This window comes from Anas acuta, chromosome 2 (assembly GCF_963932015.1).
Source record: "Anas acuta chromosome 2, bAnaAcu1.1, whole genome shotgun sequence".
Classification (NCBI taxonomy): Eukaryota; Metazoa; Chordata; class Aves; order Anseriformes; family Anatidae; genus Anas; species Anas acuta.
The window spans coordinates 84,806,101-84,831,445 of NC_088980.1; the positions used below are offsets into that span (position 1 = coordinate 84,806,101).

A 25,345-nucleotide genomic window follows, 5' to 3' on the forward strand; every position below is an offset into this window, starting at 1 on the left:
CATTACTGTCATTGGTTTTTTGTTTGTTTGTTTGTTTTGTTTTGTTTTAAATATCGTTCATAAGTTTTATTACAGTACAATACCTTACATTGGTGTGCCTTTTGACATACAAGTTGTGGAAGTTGTTTGTGTTTTCCAGCTGGCCTGCTTTGGGACCTTGCAACCTCTGAATGATCTCTGCTTTCATTTCCATGGCAATATGAGCAGGCAGTAAAGAAAGTAGAAGACGCTCCTAAAATTTAAAATGGTATGTCCATACTTTATTCAAGGAGAATAAAATCAGCATGGAATCAATATTGTGCAAGGTATACTTTGTTAAGATGCTACAACAGTTTGGTGAGGCTTGCAGTCATGCATTTGCCTGGTACAGCCTCCAAAATTAATCAGTTCCTTGAAGAACCTGACTGATATTCACACATTTCCAAGTAATATCTAAGTAATATTTTTTCAGATGTATTTTAAATGCTTATACATAGTTTTAGAAGGTTTAAGACTGAAAAGGAAAAGATAAACTCAGAACACACAAAATGTTGGGCTTTTGCAGAATTCATTATTTTAATACATATTCTGCCTTTAATTTGGCATTTGCCAAACCGAAGTTTTCAGAAAATATTCTAAAGCAACAAGGAAATTCGCTACATGCAAAAACAAAACAAAACCCATTTTTCCTTATCTTTTCTTAGTATTATACTTACGGTCTTCTCCTTAAGAAACTCCATTACCTTGGTACATTTTAATTTTACCCATATTACCTGTGACAGCTTTTCATTGATTACCTGCTTAACTGGTAAATAGAACTAACGAGACTAGCTAGAACTCTGAAGAAAAAAAAATACCTTCTACATTGATCATACCTCACCTCAAAACTGAACTTTCCATGGAAATTTCCTATTTTCTGGTAGAGCTGTGGGGAGAATCTAAGTCTGGTTAAGCACGAAAAACAGACCCTGAGCCAATGTAGAAGAAGAAGTCAGCTATAAAAGCCCATGACAGATTCAGAGAGAGAAACAGCTGTACCAGAAAAGATGACCACCTCTAAAATTCGTGATTTCTGCAGGTGTTATTCACAGTGATGCATTCTCTTTGGTTCATGATATGTAGTTTTGTGTTGTTTGCAGTCCTATTCACGAGGGTACCAGCAGTGTAACCATTAATGCAACACTCTGCCTGGGATAATTATTCCTATTCAGATCTAATGGTCTGGAGCAGATCATGGCATTAACAGTGCTGTAAACTCTATGATATGTACAGCTTGCTTGGCTATCTATCTCATTAACAAGTAATGAAGACTCCCTGTTCCCCAAAGCATTTGTGTACCTCTGAGCACAGCATTAGCATGCACAAAACCTCTGAATCTGGTCCTGTATACACTGTGTAAAAAAAAACCTCCTATTTCAATGAATCAAGACAGAATCTTGCTTTGTTGTTAAGTAGTATTGAACCAATCCCCCCTCCTCTTTTTTTTTTTTTTTTAACTTTGTTGAAATCTAGAAGTAATCCTGATTCACGTGTGTATGGGCTGCTCTTTATTTTGCATACTAAATCATGTCACAAAAACAGTAAGACAAGTCATGAAGTCTGACTAAATGAAAGAAGAATGAAATAAAAGGCATACTGTTTTCCTTCTGCTAAGATCTCAGATTGACACGTTGTAACTAGGATGAATATCTACAATTGACTTTTCATCTAAATGTTAATGTTCACTTATTTCTTGAACTGAAAGATTTATTTATTATGGTTAGGCATTTAGGCAGGTCCAAGAGGTCAATGTATTTTCATTTTTAAAATAGCCTGGTGGAGATATTTTGCTAGCTTATAAAGAATGCCTCCAAAACCAATCATTTTTTCCCCATAATGAAAGTCTACTCTTGCAAGTTGCTGTTTATCAAACAGAAAGCAGTTGTGCATTTTGTGACTTATGGTACAGGTCAGCACTTGTTATCATTAAACAGGTAACAAAGAGGTGAACTGTCTTCACTCCAATTTCACTTCACTGTGCTCTGTGCACTGTGTAAATGCACACTACCTGGCCAGTAAATGCAAACTAGATCACTACCTTCCTATGACTCTTAAGATTCCACAAACATGGTGACACAGACATTCAACATCCAGGTTACTCCTGATGTCTTGAAAACCTCAGAGAGGCAGGAAAAAGGTCAAAGAGAGGAACAACAGAAATGGTATCTGTCAAGCTATGAGTCCCAAATTCTCATGTGCAAGTTGACTTCCTTGTCAGAATATTATCTGACTTGCAGAGGTGATTTTCCCAGTCGTCCCTAGTTATGTATCACTTGCCTAAAGCTTGGTAAACTCTAGGTGCTTGTTTAGCTTGAATAAATTGGCACATCTGTTAAAGCTCATAGAGCTGCATCAATTTTTATAAGGTAGCATTTGCAGCATTTTGCACAATGGAGGTTGTGCTGCTGTTACGCTATAAACAAACAAAATACCCTCAAATACTTGGAATGGTACATATTCTTAAGTGCTTTTTATCAAAGTAAACTCTTCTTGACCCAGGGCGATAGTGTATTGTTTGTTTGTTCCTGTTTGTTATGTAAACTACTAATTCTGATTCACTCATTTGTACAAGACTACATGGCTAATGTCAACCCTTCTTTTCACCTATAGATGTGTAACTTCTAAGAATTTGCAGATTTAAAGGCCAAAAAGAAAACAGTCCTCCATCTACTCAAATCTCTTGAATAATACAGACAACAAAAATGTCATCATGGAGAAAAAGAGGTATTCTGATAGGGTTCGCTACATTAAAATCAGTTTAGCACCTTACTTCAGTGGAGAGGAACCAACTTTAAGCAGTTCACAGAATTTAATACTACATTCCTGCAGGGGACAATTCTCTGTCTCTTTCTTTGTTATATATGGAGGAAAGCAAAAGTCCAAATTTTTGTCTTGATGATCAAAGATGAGGAAGAAACGCTCATCTTTGCTGTTGAGCCTTTGATGCTGATGAAGGCTGCAGAAAAACTATATATATGTAGATCAATGATGTGAAATAGGGATATTTTTTGTCCCTGTAGCCCCATACAAGGGTATTTTTTTGTACCAGAGTATCATTTAGGACACTCAATACAGAATTTTACTTTTCAGGTTTTGCTTTCAGATTGCTGTGGCATACGTCTAACCATGTATTTAGCAAACTTGACAAACCAGGTCAATAAGTCAGCAGTGAAAGCTCTAGAAGCAATCAGCCTATATGACACCTCAGCTTCACAATGAAGTTTACAAGTAAACAAGGATAAATTATTTTTTTTAATCTGCCTTTGAAAGGTATCAAGAAATAATCTACAAAAAAAAAAAAAAAAAAAAAGAATCACATGATTCCTGATCACACAGTGATGAATCAGCCACCTGGCTCACACAGACAGATCAACGGGGTACTTGTTTGGCAAATTATGGTACTGTTTTCCAATTCCCATGTATGTTCTCTTAAATACACCTACTAGGATAAACAGCTGTAACTTGGTTTTGATTAAAGCTGATTTGACTCCTAACTGGGAAGAAGAGATCATTTTTAACAACCAGGTGATATTATTCCCTTAAATTTGCTCAGTTAGTAACCTCCACCACCATTATTACCCTTGCACCAAGACTAATAAATTATGTTTTATTCATACAAAACAAGGAAGAGTATTTATTCTTGATTACAGAAGCATTAAGAGATGTAGAATTTATCAATTCCTTAGCTGTCTGTTCTACTGCTTGAAAATGCATTCTATATTTCTGATTTCCGAATCTTGGTCCTGTTACACCTTTCTTAGCTCAAGATTAAAGTGCATACTATTTTTCTTGTAAAGAATTTAAACACTAATCAGATAACTCCATTTCCTTTTTCATCAGGCATACAAACTTAGCTCCATAAATCTCCTGCCACTACATACTTTCTACAGTCTTTTTTCTATACCCTATACAACCTTCAAACATTTGTGAAAGCTGATTTGACACAAGTCTTGACGTTACATTCCAGTACACAGACATTCATGCACATACTGTCTTGCCCTATTCCCCTCAATATGTCCACGACTTACACGGCACAGCTCTCCACTGTAACACTGGTAGAGTTCCCTGCCTGCTATGGCTGCAAAATACTTTTCAAAATTGCAGCTTTCCAAATTTCTAGCTAAGAAACATACTCATCGTTTTCAGACTGATGACTTTCCAGACACAGGACAAAGGTGTATCTTGACTTGATAAATACAGTTTCTGAAATATTCTGTATTACTGTATTTTCTATCAAACCAATATTTGACTTTTCTACAAAATGACTGTGATTGCTTTTAAATATCTCCTAGGTCATTAATAAAAAATAAGTATTAGATCAAAGGACAAGAACTGGTTCTTGCAGAACACTACGCACATGCCCACCCATTGAACATTTCCACTGACAATTTAAAATTACACCACTCAAAATCCATTAGACAGGGCTCTTTTAATGGGGAGCAGTTTCAGAGTTTTTAACCAAGATATCCAGTGTCATTACATCAAAAATCTTGCTGAAATCTACTACTTCTGGGAAGTTATTTAAACCAAACCTGTTCCCCATTAAAAACTGAAAAACGCAGTTATATAACTTTCTGCAAACTTGAGTACATCCTTCTATTTATTTACAAACACAGAATCATCATAGCAGAATCTTTAATTTCAAATTGATTGTTTTTTTTGTTTTTTTTTTGTTTTGTTTGTTTGTTTGTTTTGGAATACTTTTAAAACTGGTCCTGGCCTTGAAAAAAACAGGCAAAGATTTTTCCCTACATATCACAGTATTCATAATATTGAACCATTTTTTACATATCTAATTGCTGCTTTTCCTGTCATTCATGGCTAGTACAGACTTTAAGCCAAAGCTGACATCTTTTCTGATTACAGAATTATGAACTCTAATCCATTAATTAACACACTCCTAAAGGACTCCCTATTGCTAACAACATTCATCTACGTATTTTTTAATTTGTGTGGAAAAGTTTTTTTTTCAAATCCCCAAGCATTGCATTGTAAGACTTTCTTCATGATCCTCTAGGTGAAATTTCAAGGCTAGAAACACCAAGAACTATAAAATCAAAACCAGAAAATTAAAACACATAAGCTGAATGAGAGCACCGCCCCCTCACTCCTCTCTACTTCACCAGCCAAGAAAAGCAAGGTCCCACACAGCTGTTTTTTTTTGCAGAGGACACACAGCTGATGCCCAGGAGCAGAAGGCCTTGGCCACTCCAGCAAGAAAGGAGCCAGAATCAGGGGGTGTGATCAGGACAGGGCCCTGTCTTGGGGACCATCCCCATGTCCAGGTGAACGTGTCAAGCCAAGGTGGTAGCTGAGGGCCCAGATCACCAGGACAGCCCATGGTGACCAGATGTGGCCATGAGGGAGCCAGGAATGGGTCAGGGCCAGGGAGGCCCAGGAAGGGCAGCCAGCCATCTCCTGACAAGACCACAGCAGCAGGGATGAGGCCACCCTGAGAAGTTGGCCACAGGCCAGGGTCTGGAAGAAGGGGCCCATGGCCATGCACAGGCACGGTGATGGTGCAGCCTGGGAGCTTCTCCCCAGGGCCACCAGGAAGGGGTCACCCTCCCTGCACTGACCCTGCACCAGCCCTGGCTTTTGTTAGGAACGGGCGTGCTGATTTTCATGCTAAATATGTACAATTCTGCATGCTCAACGTGCCCAGGTCATTTGCTGCTGAATAGCTCTATGTCTGCATAGTTAACATCCAGCTGGTCACCTTCATCTTCAAATACCCCTGAAGCTATCTGAAAGCACTGCTTTGCCACAACAGTTTCAGTGGATGAGTCTGAAGCCTCATTTAAATGCACAGGCTCACCACATATTTGGCAAAGACAAATTCCTTCAAGGAACTTATGGGATGCTTAATGTTTATGCATAAATTACCATTTGCATATGAACACTTTCTATGACTAATTTTTCAGATGAGGCTCACTGTACCTTCAGAATACAAGCATATGTGCTGCTTGTTCCAAGTCAGCAAACAGCAAAACAATAGAGTGAAAACAGAACATAAGGATGCACATAGCCACAGCTGCTTAATAAATTGACACGATTTCAAGGTTTGTTTCAGTGTGATCCTGCTAAGTCTTGCTTTAAGGTTTTTATATCTCAAGGCCACTGCTGAATGTCCAGAGGGAGAATTCTTCAAATAACGTGTTTGATGAGATTAACATAGTCATTACTATGTCAGTCTTTAATAATGGTAAAGTATTAGGAATCTGGCATAAGCATAGTGCAGCGCACACACTGTCTTACTTGAATTCACAGTCACGTTTCAGAAAGAAATTGTGTATCTTATACACAATTTGTGTGCAATCCAAAAGGTGAAAAGCCATTGAAAACTCAGAGCAATAGTTACCTTCATTTCTTTGTGTGTATACATGTATAAATATATATATATATATATCACTGTTAAAAAACACCCCAAAACTAACTACTAACTAACACTAAGTTAATAAATAAGTGTTTATACTAAAGTATGCTTAGCTGTCAACTGCAACTGCATTTAGAGCCTGAATCAATGCCAAAAAGAGAAGCAAAATGTCTTCTACGGGCAACAGGCCAACCCCTTGATGAGCAAGGAATTTTACTCCTTATTTTTCCTTCTATTCAGTTCTCTCTTCATCAAGTCACTTTCTTAATTTAGGAAGCACATATACTAAATATATATAGTTTTGCTTTCTTAAAGCAAAGAAAGTAGTCAAGGGTGCTAGTCAAGGAACAGTGTGCATCAGATATTGCTCGGGTACATAACTACAAGAACCTTCCACAGTACCTGAGGCTGGCATGTTCATATGGGAAAGTTACAGGCTCACAAACTAACAGTGGGAAAAGCTGAAGTAGCAGCTTAAGATGAATTTGTTACTCTGTGAAGTTTATTAGCCCTGGCAGGTCTATAAGTTTTCAGCTAGCGAGTTCGAATGCTGTGGTGAAAATATCTTTATAAATGGTTGTCAACAATGTATTAATACCAAATATCATTAGACACCCACACTCTGTTTCTTTGCCTTTACAAATATAGTAGCAACAGTTGAAGTATTCAAGCTATACTTCAGTTCCCCCCCGCCTCCTCCTTTAGACAATTAAGCCTTTTAACTCCAAATAAAACTTTCTCATTTTGATGAGAAAAGCTTTATTTTATTTTTAGTTAGAAATTAAAAAAAACACGTATGAAGGTGTCTATGCAGCCATTTTCCCATGGACAGAGATCTCCTGATCGGCTGCCCGGTTTAGAGTCAAACCTTGTTGTTGAAAGCATCAAATCCAAAGCAAAAGCATTTCTACAGAACAACCTTCCACTTAAGCAGCAGGATCATGTTTGAAGTACACTAACAACATAGCTCCTCCACACTCTATTAGCTAGCATGAAACAGGTTGTTTTCACCTCAGACTTTGTAATCCCAAAGCTGGGACTTCTGATGCTAACATTTTAGCAGCCTGCTTGCAGAATGCCAATTAAGCATGGAAGAATAAATTTCCTTCTGTATTTCACTGGTAATTATCCAATATTTTACCAGATGCCATACGGGTCCCAGACATTTGTGTGATCAAACATAAGTTACGACACAGAAGGATCAAAAACAAGCATCAGTCACCCAACCATGCCTGCTGTGGGCTCATAAACACTCCAAAATAGGTCAGATGAGCAGTCAGAAGTAGGGCCAGATAGCAATGAAAATGAATCAAAAGATCTTAAGTCTTTTCATTGGATTAATCAGGAGTAGAGGTAGATAACAATCAGTTTGGCCCATACAATGGCTTACTTTAAATGGAAAGAAAAGTTAAGCAAAAATGAATTCCAAAAAAAAAAAAAGTTATTTCATTCAAATACAAATGAAAAGGAAGCCTACAGTAAAATGTCTGTCCTACTTCTTGTGAAACAGCGATGATAAATTTTACTGATGTAAGCTGTATCTTTTAACACCTTTTTACTGAGCAGCACAGTAAGCATCACTGTTCATTCAAGGCTCACTTCCTAGCCTTGAGGAACAAAAAGCTGACTCACCCTAAGATAAAACCATAGAAGAGGCAGATCTCCAGAGGGTATACTCTGCTACTGCATTTATAAAGCTGACCTTCTGTTTCCTTACAATGATCTAAATAAAAAGTAACAGTACTGATTTGCATTGTATCTTTAAATTGGGAATAAAAGTTTCTGTTTTGTTTATTCGCATCGTTTATATCCTGTAGAAGTCTCTCAGCAGCTCTTAAAAAAAACCCTGTATTTACTACTTACTAAATAAAGTTTTAAACGAAAAACTATGTTCTCACTGGAAAATAAATACATGCTAAAAAAAAAAAAAAAAAAAAAAAAAAGCTCTTAATTTTGATCAATCTGACAAGGAAAAAAAAACAGCAACTTACAGTACAGAAGACACATGAAAAGCTATTAACGAACATATACTACAAGGCCTAGCTTCTCAAATCAGAATTTAAATTCTGCAAATCATAGCAAGGGTTACAGCATTCAGAATTATCTTCATTTTATTTTCTAAAACTCCCAAGTAACATTTATAATGTTACTGCATGCACAGCTCCCAAAGGGTTTTATACAGTAGTTTTCAGAGGTGTTTTAGGCATTTAAAGATGCAGAGAGAAGCTTTGGGCTTAATCCACACAAAGACTGAGGTGGTAAATGCCTAGCTTTAAAGTGCTTTGTCACCAAGGAAAAGTAGATCCCAAGAAGTTAGACACTAGGACCGTGTGCAATGCACAGAGAAAATCTGAATCCTAAAAAACAGATAGAAAAATTAGATCTGAGAGAGGAGGCCACACAGGCAGGAAATGAGCAGAAAGGAGAACTGACTACAGTTCTGTACTGAAAACCACCAGAGGCTTAGCTCTGTGACATGAGGAGGCACCTTTATTTGCTTGGGAACTTGTTGTGGGTAAAACAGACAGGGAATTTTAATTGAATTAATTTATTGCAAACAAAAAAAACCTTCCATCACTTATTCAGGTTTTGGGAAAAAACAAAACAAAACAGACAAAAAACTACAAAATAAACACCAAGACAAACACATGAATATCTATCCTCCCTGCTTCCCAGTCACAATTTTCATTATTCCTGTGAAAAGGTGACAGATTATATAGGAAATCAAGGTTGTATCTGGTATGTTTTTTCTTCTGCCATTCTGTGCTTAATCACTTCTGCTGTTCTTTGCTTAATGGTTTCTGCTGCCCTTGCCCTCAGTGTCCCCCCTCTGGTGTGTGCTGTCCATTGGGACAGGCAGGGTGTAGGCACTCCTTTTGGTGCCCCTAAGAGCTCATCCCCAGCCTCCAGCAGCTGCTTGTTTCTTTCTGTGTTTGGGCAGGGGGACTGCGTGTCTCTAGCTGGATAAAGTTTCAGCATGCAATGGCTAAGTTTTTCCACACAATGCCTTTTTTTTTTTTTTTTCCACACCTGCTTTCACGTTCCCCATAGCAGCTGGATCCAGCTTTGACTGTCACACAGCGATTCGTGACCCCCTCCCCCCCCCATTCACCACTGCATCCCCACTACTTGCTGCTGCCAGCAGGAGCTCTTTACAGACCCACAGCTACCACTGCTGCAGAAACCAGGTCATCAGATGTAGACATTTTCACATTTTATCTGAAGATCCAGGATTTAGACAATATGCTCTGTGAGTGACCCTGTGTTCAAACAGTCCTCTGTCAAGAGACCTCTCTTCTAACCCAAAGGGAAAACACTTATCTGTGAGCAGATTTCCTCTCTCTGCAGTGCTCAGGTGAATTCCCTAGATCCCAGACTCCAGCACAAGGGCCACTGTGTTCCCTGCTTCTCTGTCATGGAAGGCACAACCCAGCTGAGATGGCCCAAGTGTGTCCTTCAACACGGAACGTTGGGCCCCATCCTATTATTCTGTGGGACCAGGGCCAGGATCATGGAAAGCTAAAAGCCTCACGTACTGAGGGATTTCAAATAGGTCTAATTCTTCCCAATGGTAGGTTATTACTGTTCCTTCAGAATGCTGGCTTACACATGGGTGCCAGATTTTGTGTGTTTGAGAATAGGAACTAAATATTGAATAGTTCAGTTGGAAGAGACCTTCAGAGCTCTAGTACAACTGCAATACACACACACACACACACACTGTAAAAACAAATACCAAAGCTCCAATTGGCTGATTTGAGCAGCATTATTTCTAGTGACAAATATGCCATTGATGACAAATATGCCATTGATGAATTAAACATATTCTATAATCAATGCACTTAAATACCTTCCAATCTTTTTAGAAATCTGGAAATGGTTTGTAAATTCTTTACATAGAATCCCTTTCTGATAATTTCCAGCATACACCATCAATATACTCCATCCCTTTACTTAAAGTGATCAATTTTGAAAAGTTTAAACCGTAGTTTAGTACATATATCCACCAGAAAAAACATGTTGACAAGGAAGATTTTGTACTTCTTAAACAGATGAAATGAAAGGAAAACAGAAGATAATTTTGAAGACATCCTTTTCCAATTACATGTAATACTTGTCAAAATTTTACCATGTAATTCACAAGATTGTAATTTATTATTTACCACTGAAACTTCAGCAATACAGGCACATGCTGACTATTTAGCATAGAAGAACCATAATTCCTGGAACGGGAGGCAGAACTGAAAATGTAAATCTTTAGCATAACAAGATGCTTATTGTCATATTTGGCTCCTGTTCCAGTCATCTTAATGATTTTTTTTTTTTTTTAAACCAATACTTCTGTATGTTTTCAGCCACTTGTAGAGAGAATTGCTATAAAATGTATTCTCATTTTTATTAACATGCTATTTTTATTTTATTTATACACTGTTGTTATTAGTAAGCCTAAGGGACTCAATTTGCTCTTCAGTTGTGCTTTAGTGCACATGCAGTGCCACTGACTTCTGAAGAGTAGATTTATCAACCAGGCATGAAGGTGACTGGAGGATTTCCTAGAGACTCAGAAGGGACTTGCTGAGGTTGTTTCCATGCTGGAAACTGCTGGAAGCTGTTGAACTAGAAGGGCTTTCTAGAGGAAGGCTGTAGGAAACTGCTCTCCTAGGGCAATGAGAAATTTATTTTCAAGCCTTGGTGTTTCCTCTGTTTCACCAGCAATTTAGAATTTTTCTTGGATGAAGAATTAACTTATCTTAAACAAGTTAACTGTGTGGTAATTAAAACTTGATTTTATTTACTTATCTATTGAGACCAGCAACTATCCTGCTCTAGGGCCTGTATGACTCATGCTCCATCATATCAAGGGTGTTTTAAAGTTTGAATAAACTCACAGCCATCCAAGCAAGGTTAAGCTTTTACAGCTACAAAAGTCCTGCAAGGACTGCAGCCCACGCAATAAGCAAGTTCTATAAATTACTCGGGGGCAAAAGATTGTTTCATGTTTGGAAAAAAAAGAAGCTTTCATTGCAAAAGCTCATCCCTTAGTCCATAACAACTGCTATTTAGGAAATGACACTGCAGCTGCATAAGGCATTTCTTATTCAACACTTTACAGATAGAGGTCTGCGTCTTATCTGGCTGGTGCAAGATCAGTTCCTCTGATATTCTCCTCTATCTTTTTTCCTTGTGAAGCCTCCAAGGAAGCCTGGAGCTCTGGATTGTGTGCTGAAACAGGCTCTGGTCTCAAATTGTGTGCTGAAACAGAAAAGTGTTTGACTGCAGCTGGCCCATCCTTCTTTGGTGAACCCACAGCTCTTCCAGCACGGCAACACTGCTTGCGTTCAGCACAGTAACAGCCATCCAGACCCATCACCTCATATCCTACACGATGGCTACTTTTAGTTTGAGATAAAAACAGGCTTTGAAGAAAGGTGACGTTTTGATAACGTCTTCCAACACTAGTTTCAGCTAACTGCCCTCATCTGTAACTTCATGTTTGCATTCACATATTCATTTCTGCTACCTAACAGCAGTTGCCTTCCCTTCAAGTGGGACAGCAATCTGATAGCACATGGAATACACTATTTTAATGTTTCTACTTTCAATGCAGAAGAAGGAAGTAAACAGGAATAAAATATAGCCACGAGGAACTGGAAGACCAGCAACAAATCATGTTTCTTCAGCGTTATGTAGGAGGTTTACTTACGCTAGACAGAAAGGAAAAATGGCAGTCCCTGCAAGCCAGATTTAAAATACCTAAGTTATGTAAATCTGATATGTTTTTTTTTTTTTCTAATGGTCAACGAGGAAGTATGAAATGCTCCCAAAAGCTAGGGACCAAACTACATTGCATTTGGGGCCCAAACTATATTGCAAGATGTAGTAGTAAACACAGTTATTTTCAAACAATAGCCAAAAACATTTCTTATGAGGAAGCAAGGAAAATGCCTGCTGTTGAATTTACAGTAACAATTGGCCCTGCCCTCAATATCCATGTTATGTCACAAACAAATTTATCTGGATACTATAAAGCAAGAAACAAAGCAGCATTCCTGCACTTCATGAATTCAAGAAAAAATATTTTTCCTTCAGTATTCTCTTCATCTTCTAGAAATGTGCATAAACTACCATCTGCAAAGGTGCATACTCAGGATTTATTTTATACACAAATTGAAATCAAAACAAATCAAATGTATTTGCAGATTTATCTGCAGTAGCATAAAGCTCACTGTAAAAGCTGACAGATCTCCATACTGTGGCATACTGTGCAATACTAAAGTCCTTCTGTGACTAACCCTCTACATGCAGGGGGCACATATTCCGACAACAATTTATTGTGACTAGGACCTGTGCATATTTTGTATTTGATAAGCAACTTTCACGGAAATATTTACTTTTTTTGACAAAAGCAGAAAGCTGCTTCTTAAAAAATAATCTGAGCATAAAAGAAAATGAAAGGGACAGAGATTTTTGTATATATAAATTTCTCAGAGAGGAGAACTAAGCAAGTCAAAACACGTGTTCATACAAAGACATTTGCCCTGTCCCCTGCTTACTTTCCTCAGGATCCTTTTGTAAGGGATCTTAACGTCCAGAAATCTAGACAGCCAATATCAAGTCCATCATGCTCACCCACAGGATCACTGATACCTTCAGAGAATCTTTTTTTTTTCCTCTACAAAAGCTGTCTTGACATTTCCTCCACGTATCACCCTCGTCCACATGAGCATTAATTTTATATTCTACTTCCAGCCACAAACCCAAAACAGAGATGGGGTTTCTAAGTCTGTAGTTCCCTTGTCCCCCATGGAGCTCTGCCCACAACTCTTGGTGAGTGTGATACTGCATGCAACAGGTAGCAGCAGCATTTCAGCTGTTTCCTCCCTACATTTTTATATCTCTCAGATGAATACATGGATATGAGGATTTAATACTGCTTATTTTATTTATTCTATTTATTCCTTGACCTCTTCTTCTCACACTTCACCTTGAGATAAATCCTGTAATGAGTCTTCCATAAACATGGAATACTTTTCTTTCACAATTGAATGCAGAAGCATAAAAAAGGTATTTATTATGGGTACTATAGGGAATCATATGGCATAGTTCCAGAACCCAAGCTTACTCTGAAAAAGATGAATCCATTCATTCCTGCACAGTTAAAAACACACTTTCTGCTTCTTTCTAGTCACTGCTTCTACACTTACAGTAACATTTCTCCTTTCAATGCTAATTTACTTTTCCAAAGAGATCAAAAATATATATCTTTTTAAATTTTCAAATTACTCAATGTCCCATTTCATTTAAGGAAAATTTTAAAATGTGCTTGCAGTTATTTTAAATGACTATTACCAATTTGCATTCATAAAAACAAGGTATTTAACATTAAGAATGGATTCCACTGAATGCCTTTCTTTCCCTTTTTTTCTTTTTCCCCTGTTATTGATAATAACCAGTTAGCCTAGAATCAACTAAATTAATACTTTACTTTCAAAGGTGGAGTGAAAGTAGCTTTCTTATGTTTGATTATTCACATTTTAATTCCAAGAAGATGAGGTGGGCAAGCTACACAACACAGCTTAGTCCCTTAGGGCTTTTACTATTAATTTTTACATTCTATATCTATAGCCACAGAAATTCACTCAACATGACTTATAAGAGTGCCTAATATAAGGCTCTTTAAGGCATGACCAGAGATACTTTTCTGAACTAGTGCCTAGCTTTGGAATTTTATAGACCACAAATACTAAGTGCTGCATACCAACTTGCAAGTTCAAATGACATAGATTTGAGAATATGCCTTAAATCAGTATTTTTCAAACTTCTTAAAGCCAAAACTATCATGAAATAAAAATTAAATCAAAAGGCAAACTAAATCTCTCATTGAGGGGTAAACAGCCCTGCATCCATGTTAACTCAGAAGCAGCTGTCACTGCACTCACTCTGCAGCTGATGCCAGACTGTTTCCAATGCCACATTAACCTCACAAAATAAAAGCCTTTTCAGAGGGCAGCCGAGAGATTTGTTTAAATATGTAGGCTTTTCAGACTAAGAGACTGAGTCGTTCATCAAGGTTAGGCTAAGCACCTGACCAACTCAAACACATACTTCAACAGAATGAAAACCTTGGATCATATTCTACCAGTAATTTTATTTTCCTTGTTTTAAAAAATGTATTTTATTACCTACCCATACTAACAGGCTGAAATGCCAACATCCTTTAAGATAAACCACTGTACTGAAGAACTTGAAGTGATGAGCATTCCAGAAATAATGAAGTCAATTTGTCAATGACAGCTAGATTTTGCAGTTACACTACTCACTGATTCTTCCTCTCAAGCAAGACGTAAGTGTCTCATTGCAGGTAAATGAACAGTTGTGATATTTTAGGAGAAAGCATTTAATATATGAAAGAATGTTTCAGTTGCTATGGCCGGAAAGGGAGACAGGCAGCTAGTCACTTAAAGAAGACAGAGGTAAGTAGACCCTGTGCTTATGCTCAAGACAAGTACAAGAGTTCTCCCTTTGAATCCAGAAGCTATGGGGCTCTTCTCTAACTAGAAAAATGCAAGATGCTAGACAATGACAGTGACTAGCAATGACAGAAGAGCTCCCACAAGTTGAAGAGTATTCTACTATCAAATTATTTGAAGAGGAGATATGAAGACGAAGAAGCCATAACAGCTAAGAGGATGTAGAAATGAGAGAACTCTGGTCAAGTAATTTCTATGACCAAATGGTTGGCCCTTTCTACACACAAAGGTATGTTAACATGTTTATACAACTGCAAAATACCACTGACTAAACTAGCAGATCAATTCACCATCAACGTAAAGCTTTCTGAAACAGGGTTTGGGAGACACTGTATAACACTGTCAGGATCAGAGTCAACTTAGGCATCTGGTGACACCTGGAGAGGATGGAAACCCTTCGGTGCTATTAAGACTTTGATTTTAACAGTGTTGTCAGTGAAAATGACCCTATTTCAATGCAGTTTTGGGGATTGAAAGGACATTGAATCTCTTTCAGAAAAAACTTTGAGTATGCTTTAAGTAGTGGCACATGTTGGGACTGTTCCTTCAGCTACCTCCAGTTATTACAAGCCCACCCTGTCTTTCAAGACTCCTTACAGTCCACAGTTTAGTTGTCTAGTTATCCTACCTCATTGGTAAAGTCCCAGAAGGACTGAAGCCCTTAGACATTTCCAGAGTGTTGGACTTTTCACTTTGTCTCTGAGACTCTGATCACTTAGTTTATTCCTACAAGTATAAAAAGCAATGCTTTTTCTTTTTTTTTTTTTTTTTCTGGAAATTGCTATAAATCACCACCATGACTAGCAGAGGCATATCACATGGCTTCTCCATTTGTGCCATAGCTGGAAAAGTCATTCTCTTCCTCAAAATGGATGGCTGCTCAATTTTTCTACACATATTCAAAACCATGTTGTTTTGTTTTTATTTTTTATTTTTTATTTTTTACCTGAGTTTCAACAAACATCAAGCTGACTTGATTCTTTTCAAGTCTGCCTCTGACAATAAATCATGAATTTTTCAGATCCCGTATTTAACTGCATTTTAAGGCACCCCCAAAAACTGCAGTTCTACTTAGATGTCCAAGTTCTTCTGTCTTCATCCACCGCATACATGTGTTCTCATTCCAGATGCATTAAACACATTCATTAAACTATGCTGCTGCATAGTTTAATTCTCTTAGGTGCATCTTCATTCACAGTATTCACACTTGTCAACCAATCCACCTTCAGCCAGTCATATCTTTAAAATGCTAATATATGCTATGCAACAGCATACTAATATCTTTGATGGGCTGGATAATAACTTTAACTGAATGAAGAAAATTAGGGAGAAACTGTGGTACAGTGATTTATGTAAGTTATAGCATATCTATTTATAGCATTGCACAGCCTTGTAATGATAGTCTGTTGGCATCACTGAGAATCCTTGTATGGAGCTTGGACAAGAACATTGACAACAACAATAATATTTAATTGCATTTTACATGCAAAAATTAATGGGAATTCAGCTAACAGTAACATGTACTGATTTTAAGTTCTATTTATAGCATTGCACAGCTTGGTAATGATAGTCTGTTAGCATCACTGACAATCTTTGCACAGAGCTTGGACAAAAACGTTAACAACAATAATATTTAATTGCATTTTATATGCAAAAATTAATGGGACAGGACTTCAGCTAATGGCAATATGCTATTCATATGCTACTGATTCTAAATTGGGTTATGACATATCATTTGTTCCTCAAACTCATTGAAGATGCATGCATTAAATTACAACAAGTCTGGAAAATACATATGGGGAAGAAAAATTAGCTATACACAAAAATCGGCTTTACATAAAATTAACAAAATGGAGAGAAAATCTGTCATAGAATGCCCAAAAGATAAGCAATCAACTCTCATTAGAAAGGCAGATATTAATAGAGCAACACAAGATTACAGTCTTTTACATAAAAAAAAAAAAAGATAAAAAGTAAAACAAAAGCTAAAGCTTGTGGTTTTGCTGATATTATCTTATTACAACAATAAAAAATAGACATCCTTGGAAATATTTGCAGAGTATTTGTATGTCACAGTAACAGTCACACTAACATTTCCATCTTCTATTTTATAACTACAATCACAAGCTGAACATTCTTGTTTTCCCTATGATACCAGAAAACAAATGTTCAGTCTTAACATACGGCGACTATGTAAGGAGGAGTTTTAAAACAACCTGTAAGAGTTATCTTAAAAGGAAGGAAGACTAGCAGTCCAATTTTTGTTTGTAAACACACAGAGAAATTGAGCTATTATTAAATATTCCATTTTTCACAGACAGACTTAGTCCAGCAGCCTCTAAATTGCAAAATCACAGATGAGGAGTTAGTCATCTGGACTAAACCTATTTACTGTAATTGTGTTTTTAGAGTGTTGTCAGCATGGATTGCATTACAGCTGCACACAATCCCTGTGAGCACTAGACTTTTTTTTTTTAATTAATTAAAAAAAGAAATGTAGCCCCATTTGTTGCAGCACTTCAGCCCTGGGCAGCCCAAGGGTTCCTTTCGATGCTGTAAAGGGCACTGTTAAAGGTACCTGTGACAGGCTGACTCATACCCAAAAGCCATAAAGCAAAGGGAATTTAACAAGGCCAAATTATACTCCTATTTTCCCCCACTCCTCTCATACTCAAAATATTGCAGTACCCCATATATCATGGAGTTGGGATGGAAGGCAGGTATCAGGATCCACTATGACATTCTAAAGGATCTCATTTATAATTTCTGCATTTCTCAAGGATCACATTTGCTATTGGATAAAGGCAGTCTTCCAAAACTGGCATTCTTCCCAAACACAGAAAATAGACAAGAGCTTTAAAGTCATTAAAAGTAATGCAGAAAAGTTCTGGAAAAGCAACTTGCTCTGAGGAGTGGAAACAAAAGATTTTAACATCCAGAGCAGAAGGCAAGCTAGATGAATTTGTGTCATTCCTACCAACGCCAACAAGAGGAGATCAGAGAGATGCAAAATGATTGATTCTGAGGTATGAATTGGAGAAGGTCATGCTAATTAATATCACAGAATAAGAGGCTTTAAAAAAAGGAACAACTCTCGGGAACAATTTTTCTGATGACACAAAGTTATTCATTGCAATCAGAAGATCAGTGGTCTGTGAACAGCTGCAGAGAGGTCTCAGAAGATGGAGGCCAGCACAACACAGCCTGCCCAACACCCGTCTCAAAGAGCTCCTGCCCACCTTTCTCTACTGTTCTCAGCCACTACGTTCCCCACATCGCTTCGGTGAGAACTATGCTTGTACTGGGCATAGGTGGCAGGGTTTTGGTAGCTGGAGAGCTTCAGGGTTGGCCCCTGTGGGAAGAGGTCAGCAGCTCTGCAACAGACCCACTGCAGGACACAGCTGAGACCATCAAAGCTGGTGGCATCTCTAGGAAAACATACAAAAGAAAATGCCAGCAAAAGATGCCATCCAGGGAGAGTAGGAAGGAAACTGCAGGGGGAACACCAAGGTCAGAGAAGGAGCAGCTCCATGGCAGTGCAAGTGTTCATGGCTGCCCGAGGAGCACCCACACTGGAGCAGATGGATATGCCTGAAGGCCCATGGAGAGCCCATGCTGGAGCAGAGGAAGTCTGTGAGGAGGAAGGAGCAGGAGCTCCTGGCCACCCTGCTGTACCCCCATGCTGCAGGACTGAAGGAGAGAAGTTGACCTTGGGAAAGAGGGGAGCAAAGGCATTGTTTTAATGTCTGGCTTTTCTGCTTCTCACTACCCCAAGCTGTTAGTTGGTAACAGATTAATTTTACCCACATTGAATTGTGGGGAAAGGATGTGAAACTGTTGAAGAGTGTCCAGAGAACAGCTACTAAGATGGTGAAATGCCTAGAGGGGAACATATGTGAAGAGCATCTGAGGTCGCTTGGCCTGTTCAGCCTAGACAAGAGGAGGCTGAGGGGGGACCTCATCGCGGCCTACAGCTTCCTCGTGAGGGGGAGTGGAGGGGAAGGCACCGATCTATTCTCTTTAGTGACCAGTGATAGGACCCACAAGAGTGGAGTCAAGCTGCAACAGGGGAGGTTCAGGTGGGATATCAGGAAGAGGTTCTTCACCAAGAGGGTTGTCACACGCTGAAACAGACTCCCCAGGGACGTAGTCACTGCATGAGTGACATGTCTGTCAGAGTTTAAGAAGCGCTTGGACTGTGCACTTAGTCACATGGTCTGAATTTTTGGGGAGACCTGTGTGGTGCCAGGAGTCAGACTTGATGATCCTTATGGGTCCCTTCCAACTTGGGGTATTCTAAGATTCTATGAGACTGTTTTGCCCAAGACAGTAACCTGTAAGCTATCTCCTTGTCTTCATCTGGACCCATGACTGGGTCTTGCTACACAGACTTACTTGTGCCTTACTGCTTGAGCAGTCACTTAATGATTTATAATGGCTGAATTTGAAAAAGCCAACGCCAGCATCAGCAAGGAAGAAGAAATTCTAAAATAGTCTAAAGCCTAAAAGTCTGAAGTGGCTGTATACCTTTTTGAGACTAACTTCATTTGGACATCAAATAAAAGTACATAGGCAATAACTAAAACAAACAAAAGGAAATGATTTTTCACACCATATGCAGTTTAGCTGAAAAAGCTCGACACAGAACTTGTGAACATCAGAAACTTGCACTGTCTCAAAAAATAGATGAGGCAAATTCATACATGGAAAATTCAAGCACTTAAATGCAACAACATCAGTTCTGGTTCATAAAGTAACTGAACCACCAATTTCCTTGTTCTCAGATTATTGGAGAAGTACCACCACATGTATAAGAGTGCATTTTCCATTTCATAGGCGTAAGCTGCTGCCTACCAATAAGATGTTGACCAAATGACCAAAGGATGGTCATTTCCTTTGTGTCAGAGTACCCATACTTATACTCTTTATTCCTAACAATCTCTATTATTTTTTTTAACAACTTTTCTTTCTAAGGCTATTTATAATCTTTTCAATAAATATTATAATTGTCCTCTAAGACTGTCACCTGGTAGCTTAAATTGTCTCCATGTCTCCTTCCTACCTCTTCAGTTTTCGGTTTGTCTCATAAATGCTGTTTTCATTCAGTTTCCTGACTTTAGCATAGTTCCCTTTTTTAAAGTTAATATTGCTGCTTTTTTGTTTTTGTTTTTTTCCTTCTCTTTTAACCCTGCAGGGATGCTCACATACAATGCTCAAGGCTAAATGAAGATTTACTGCCTCTGATGGGCTTTCTCTGATTAAATAACTAAGAAGGAACTTGGTTTGAGAACCTGACCCTCGTAAAGTCTTATGTCTGCACTCCTATTCATGTTGTATCAGAACACATAAGAGACTGTGCTTCACAATGGCATTTCCCCAGCCCACAAGAATGCAGCAGAAGCCTCTTGCTAGCATTGTGTTTGCCTAGGGAAAAATACTCTCACCGCCCTGAGCAGTTCTTCATCCTCAATGAGGATAACGGGGATTTGACTTTAGCATTCATATTTTAATGTTTTCAAAAAAGTTTATCCTACCTTGCACTGACTATCTAGAGTGTACTAGCATGCAAACTGTTTTTCATTTTTGAGGTTTTTACTACATAGCTATTAATGTCTATATACAAAATGGGAGGTGAATTAAGTTTGGATAGGACTAGCATATCAGATACAACAATTTACAAGCAATAATCTGAGTAATAATACAAAAGGAATACAGCAGGAGGAATGAACTGATACATTCTCAAAGATTAAACCAGTCTTGGTTCTGATAAGGCAGAATGTCTCATTGAAAAATTGCACATTAAAAAAAAAAGTATTTTAGAAGAAGAAATACTTGAAGAAAGCAGATGCCCAGCTTTTCAGGGACTGAGAGAGGTATGGAAAATGATACCAATTTGTTGGCACACAGAGACACAGAAGAAGGAAATGGAATGATATTTAAGAATATAAAATGCATTGAGGGCCTTTTACCAGGAATATCCGACAAAGACTACAGATGCCTCAAATGTCAATGACGGAGGAAAAGGAATGCTTTGCAAAATTATTTACAGAATGGCCTTGAGTATTCAAAGTGATGAATCTGTGAAAAGTCAGCTGCAACTCTTGGCTCTGTCAGATTTCATTACTTCATAAGAGGAAAAGGAAATCCAAAGCAATGGATATAAGTACCAGTGTGCAAGAAAGGCAATGATTAGTTCATTAAAATACACAGCACCCAGGAATACATGTTAGCTGGTAGTAGACAATTCCTATACAGTCAAAACAGTAAGACTACTGAAGAATCTTCAGATGGAAACAGCTGCAACTAAGGCTGGATCTAGAGTCAGAGGGAGGCATGACAAGTTACAAAAGGGCCAAGACAACATACTTCCCTGCAACTCCAGGATACAAGATTTCAGGGATCTTTGCCAACCTCCCAGTAATCAACTACGGGGTGTCAGCCTTGCAGCCATTTTTTTCTTGGACCCTACACAGACATCTAGCTTGTACTAAAATCATTTAAAACAGGAAAGCATTTTAAATTCTAATACTCTGAAGTGTCACATGTGATTTTCTCACTTTTGGAGTAGAAAGAGTTACAATACTGCAGATTTCGACTAGATTTTGGTTGCACGGAGTGAGTAGAAAGATCTTGTCTTTGAGGATCTTCTGCATCTCAATTAAGTGCTAGCTGGTTTATGTAGCTACCTTCAAGTTTGAAAAATGGGGTGGTGACAGATTGATTAAACAGGCAAGTCAGCTCCAGTCTGGCACTGGTAGAGATCAGAACGGATTTAATCATTGATTCTATCTGACCTCCAGGAGTCTGATTTTTAAACAAACATTCAGAATTGCAAAGGTGAAAGAGCAGTACTACACCGCATTTCAAGGTCCTCTGAAATGCCAAGCTGAACTTCACAAGAAACAATTCTGCCAAAGCGCTTTAACATTACAGAAAATCATCTGAACCAACTGGTGAAAGCATGAAAACAAAATATCAGAGATCTAAAAAACATGGCCTCCAAGTCACGATGGAAGAAACTGTGCTTGTTTTCTCTATCAAAGAGGTACGCGAGGGGAGAGGGGGCAATAATCTTTAGGTGCACAGAAGGCTGTGAAGAGTAAGGGAATGGACCTCATTCACATCCCCTGTCAGTTACATTCAGTCCCAGGTTGCATTATGGGAAGATTTTAATTAAAGATATTATCAAAGATGAGAACTGACAGCAACACATCACCTAGAGAGGGTGCAGAATCTCCAGATTTTGAAGAACTGGTTAGGCAGATATCTGTTGGGAATGATTCAAGTATACTTGATCCTGCCACCTAGAAAGGAGAAAGATTAAACACCTCTTCACATTCGAGATTTCTTTTTCTGCACTTCACAAAAACATTCTGAAGTTGGAATGAAACCTTCCTTCAACTAAGCCATATTTTAAGAACAGACCTAATAGACTGTATTGCACTGTTCTGCTTCTGTTCATGAAAATTGGTTGAGCATTTCATTATAAACAAATCCCTCTTTTTAAAGGGAACAAATTAAGTTCACAAATCGGTTTCAGTAAATATGTAAAAACTGAACGTAAAGTGGTAAATCCTTAAAACTACGCATCCTAGTTTTCTCTCTCATTTTTCCACTCTTGCTTTATGTTTTTGAACCTCTATCATCAGAAAACACATTGGAACTGGAGGAGGCTGGAAAGAATTTAGCAGTGGCTTTGGTACTGCTTTAGAAGAAAAGTGTCAGATTTCAGTGAAATAAGGGAATACATGGAGTGGAAGTTCAGGGAGGGTGTTTACTTTCACCACTACAGCATTTTTAAAAAGTTAAGCCAATTTTTATCACAATGTAAAATTTTCTTTCAGCTATGATCATATACAAAGCTTCTTTTCAAACAGAGCTACATCAAGAGCTAAAGCAGCTGCAATTTTTGAGTTTGCTTCCTTTATTACTGCATCTGCTCCCAACCAGATTATTTTTTTCTAATAAAAGTACATTTGTTGATGATAAGGACAACTGTTCACATGATAATTTAGATTTATACAAACATACAATGTAGTGTTGCTACTCAACATTCTGGTTTAAAAAAAATAGTACAGTAGCACAGATTGAATGGGTTACAATCCAACAAACTGACAGATTTCAAAGTGCAGTTTACAGAGCACATTTATGTGAATATTTTGAGTAGCATGTCTGAAATATAACTGGTTTCCATAAAGACATTTTGTAGTCTGGAAGAATAAACAAACTTACTGTTACTAGCAGGAAACTACATGGCTCAGTGTCCTTACTCTTTGAGTGGTGTTTCAGGTATGTATAGGCTCAAGCACCTGAGGTTGGACAGGCACCTTTTAGCCCTAACAATAACAGTTTTGACCTGCCGATGTTACCCGCCCTTCCCTGCCATATAAATTAAGTACATTTCTCTCAACCTGAAAGATTCTTGATTTAAAATAAAGGAAAAAAAATGACAAAAATGTAAAGTGTGGCTCTGAGAATCAGGAGGGCACACAGGCCATGAACACAATTCCTAGAAAAAACAAATACTCATAGTATGTCATTTGAGTAAGCATCCCTGTGGACATCACACACAGGATTCAAAGCAACACCTCAAAAAGAAGAGTAGTCTGGCCACCTACATGGTGGCTACTGTTTGACAGGTATTATGGTATTTTCATGTCTCTGTATATGTCTTTGGCTTTCCTTGAATGACTCTCACCAAGTTAAGGTAGAGGTTGCAAAGCTAGAAAAGAGTCCTTTGCAGCTAGAAGTTGTCAATCAGGAGTGAACAGTCACACATAAACATTCTCCCAATGACTTTCACAGGAAACAGAGCTGTTGCCTGAGATCTACAAAACGATTTTGAGAATGTTTGTTTCTTCTGTCTAGAAGAGGGGATCAGATACAAGACCTAAGTCAAAGCACAATTCATTTGAAGATGAGCTGATGGAGCACCATATAAGAAATGTTAGTTTCCCTAATTGCAAGGGCAGGCTGTTTCGTACAGGAATGTAAGTTGGGGTGTGCAAGACCCAGACAGCAAGGCAGGCAAGCCTCAAGACCTCACCAACAAAGAACTAGAAGTCTTGTCAGTAAGTCGGGGTGAAGATCGTCTCTGGAGATGGTAAGCAGGGTAAGCCACAGTCCAATGATCTCCAGCCAAGTACATTGTGGCATGCACCCCTGAGCACGAGCCCTGATGTCAAGTCTGTGGGTCAGGGACTGAATCAACAAGGCAGGTGGTACAGGTGTCACTGCACTGCAGTCGCATTGTAGGTAGCCCCACCTGGCTGAGGCTCCACCAAAGATGAGCATCAGCAGAAAAGCTGCTCCTAAGTGAAGGAGGGAGACTCTGCTACAGCTTCTTACATCTTTCTTCCTAAGCATTATTAGCAATCTTGCCTTGCAAGCAACCAGCTCAACTCCTAGAGCATTGTGGAGTGGGCTTCTAAACTTGACATCTACCACTTGGAATGGGCTTTTTGTTTCACATACCTGGAAATCATGTATTTTTAGAGAGGTGTTTCCTACAGTCTGAAGCCCTTTGCATTCAGGGAGAAGCTAAAAAAAAAAAAAAAAAAAAAAAAAAAAAAAAAAGAGTCGGGAGAGAAGAGGAGAATACCATAGAATGGGAAAGTTGACTGTCTGACAATGTGGAAATGGTAAGAACTAACATCTAACTAGGCTGCTGACAAGAAAATGAACTTCTGAAAAATGTTCCAATGTAGCCAGATTGGGAAGAAGACCTTAGGACAGTGAACACTCCTTACCTTGTATGATGTGTTAACAAAACACCAGGGAGGAGGAGTACAGTGGTACATGGCTCTAAAATGTTCCCAGCTTAACTTGTTTAGCATACATGCACTGCCAATGTGAACATTTGTATACACAGTCAAATGAAGAACAAAAATTATTCAGAAGTGACCTAAAGAATAATATGACTATTAGCAATGCTAGGAAAATACATAAATATCTGTGAGCAGCAATACACAGTGTATTTAAAATATCCAAAGGATACTAATTCAGAATCAAAGCACCTATTTACTATATGGAGGCCTGTACATCAGAAAGCAATAATTCTGTGAAGAATACTGAGTTCATGATACCTAACCCAATAAGCAGAATCTGCCAGCATACTGCTGCTGCTAACAAGGCCAATGTGACCCACAGACTTGTAAAAAAGACTTATTTCACAGACCTTTACTTCTTCATCGGATATTCACTGAGAACATTATTGGTAACAGTGTGTTCAGATATGCTTGCTATAAAAATGATATAAGGAAATACGAATGAGTTCAATAAAAAGGCAAAAGAATAATCAGATGCCTGGAACTTCCTATTAAAGCTTAGTGTTCTCTATTTGTAATATTATGAGAATGTCTGTGACATGACCAAGATGTTCAGTAGGTGAAAAAAAGATTGGAAGAGGCCTTTTGGTTAA

At 38.3% G+C, this 25,345-nt stretch overlaps 1 protein-coding gene across 1 annotated transcript in view; it reads right to left on the reverse strand.

Annotated features, from left to right (window-relative positions):
- The window catches only part of ADCY2 (adenylate cyclase 2), a 208,737-nt gene that overhangs the window by 77,570 nt on the left and 105,822 nt on the right, over nt 1–25,345 (reverse strand). Inside the window, exon 5 of the mRNA XM_068671030.1 lies at nt 84–232. Coding sequence (XP_068527131.1) covers nt 84–232 — 149 coding nt within the window. The remainder of the gene's footprint in view (nt 1–83; nt 233–25,345) is intronic.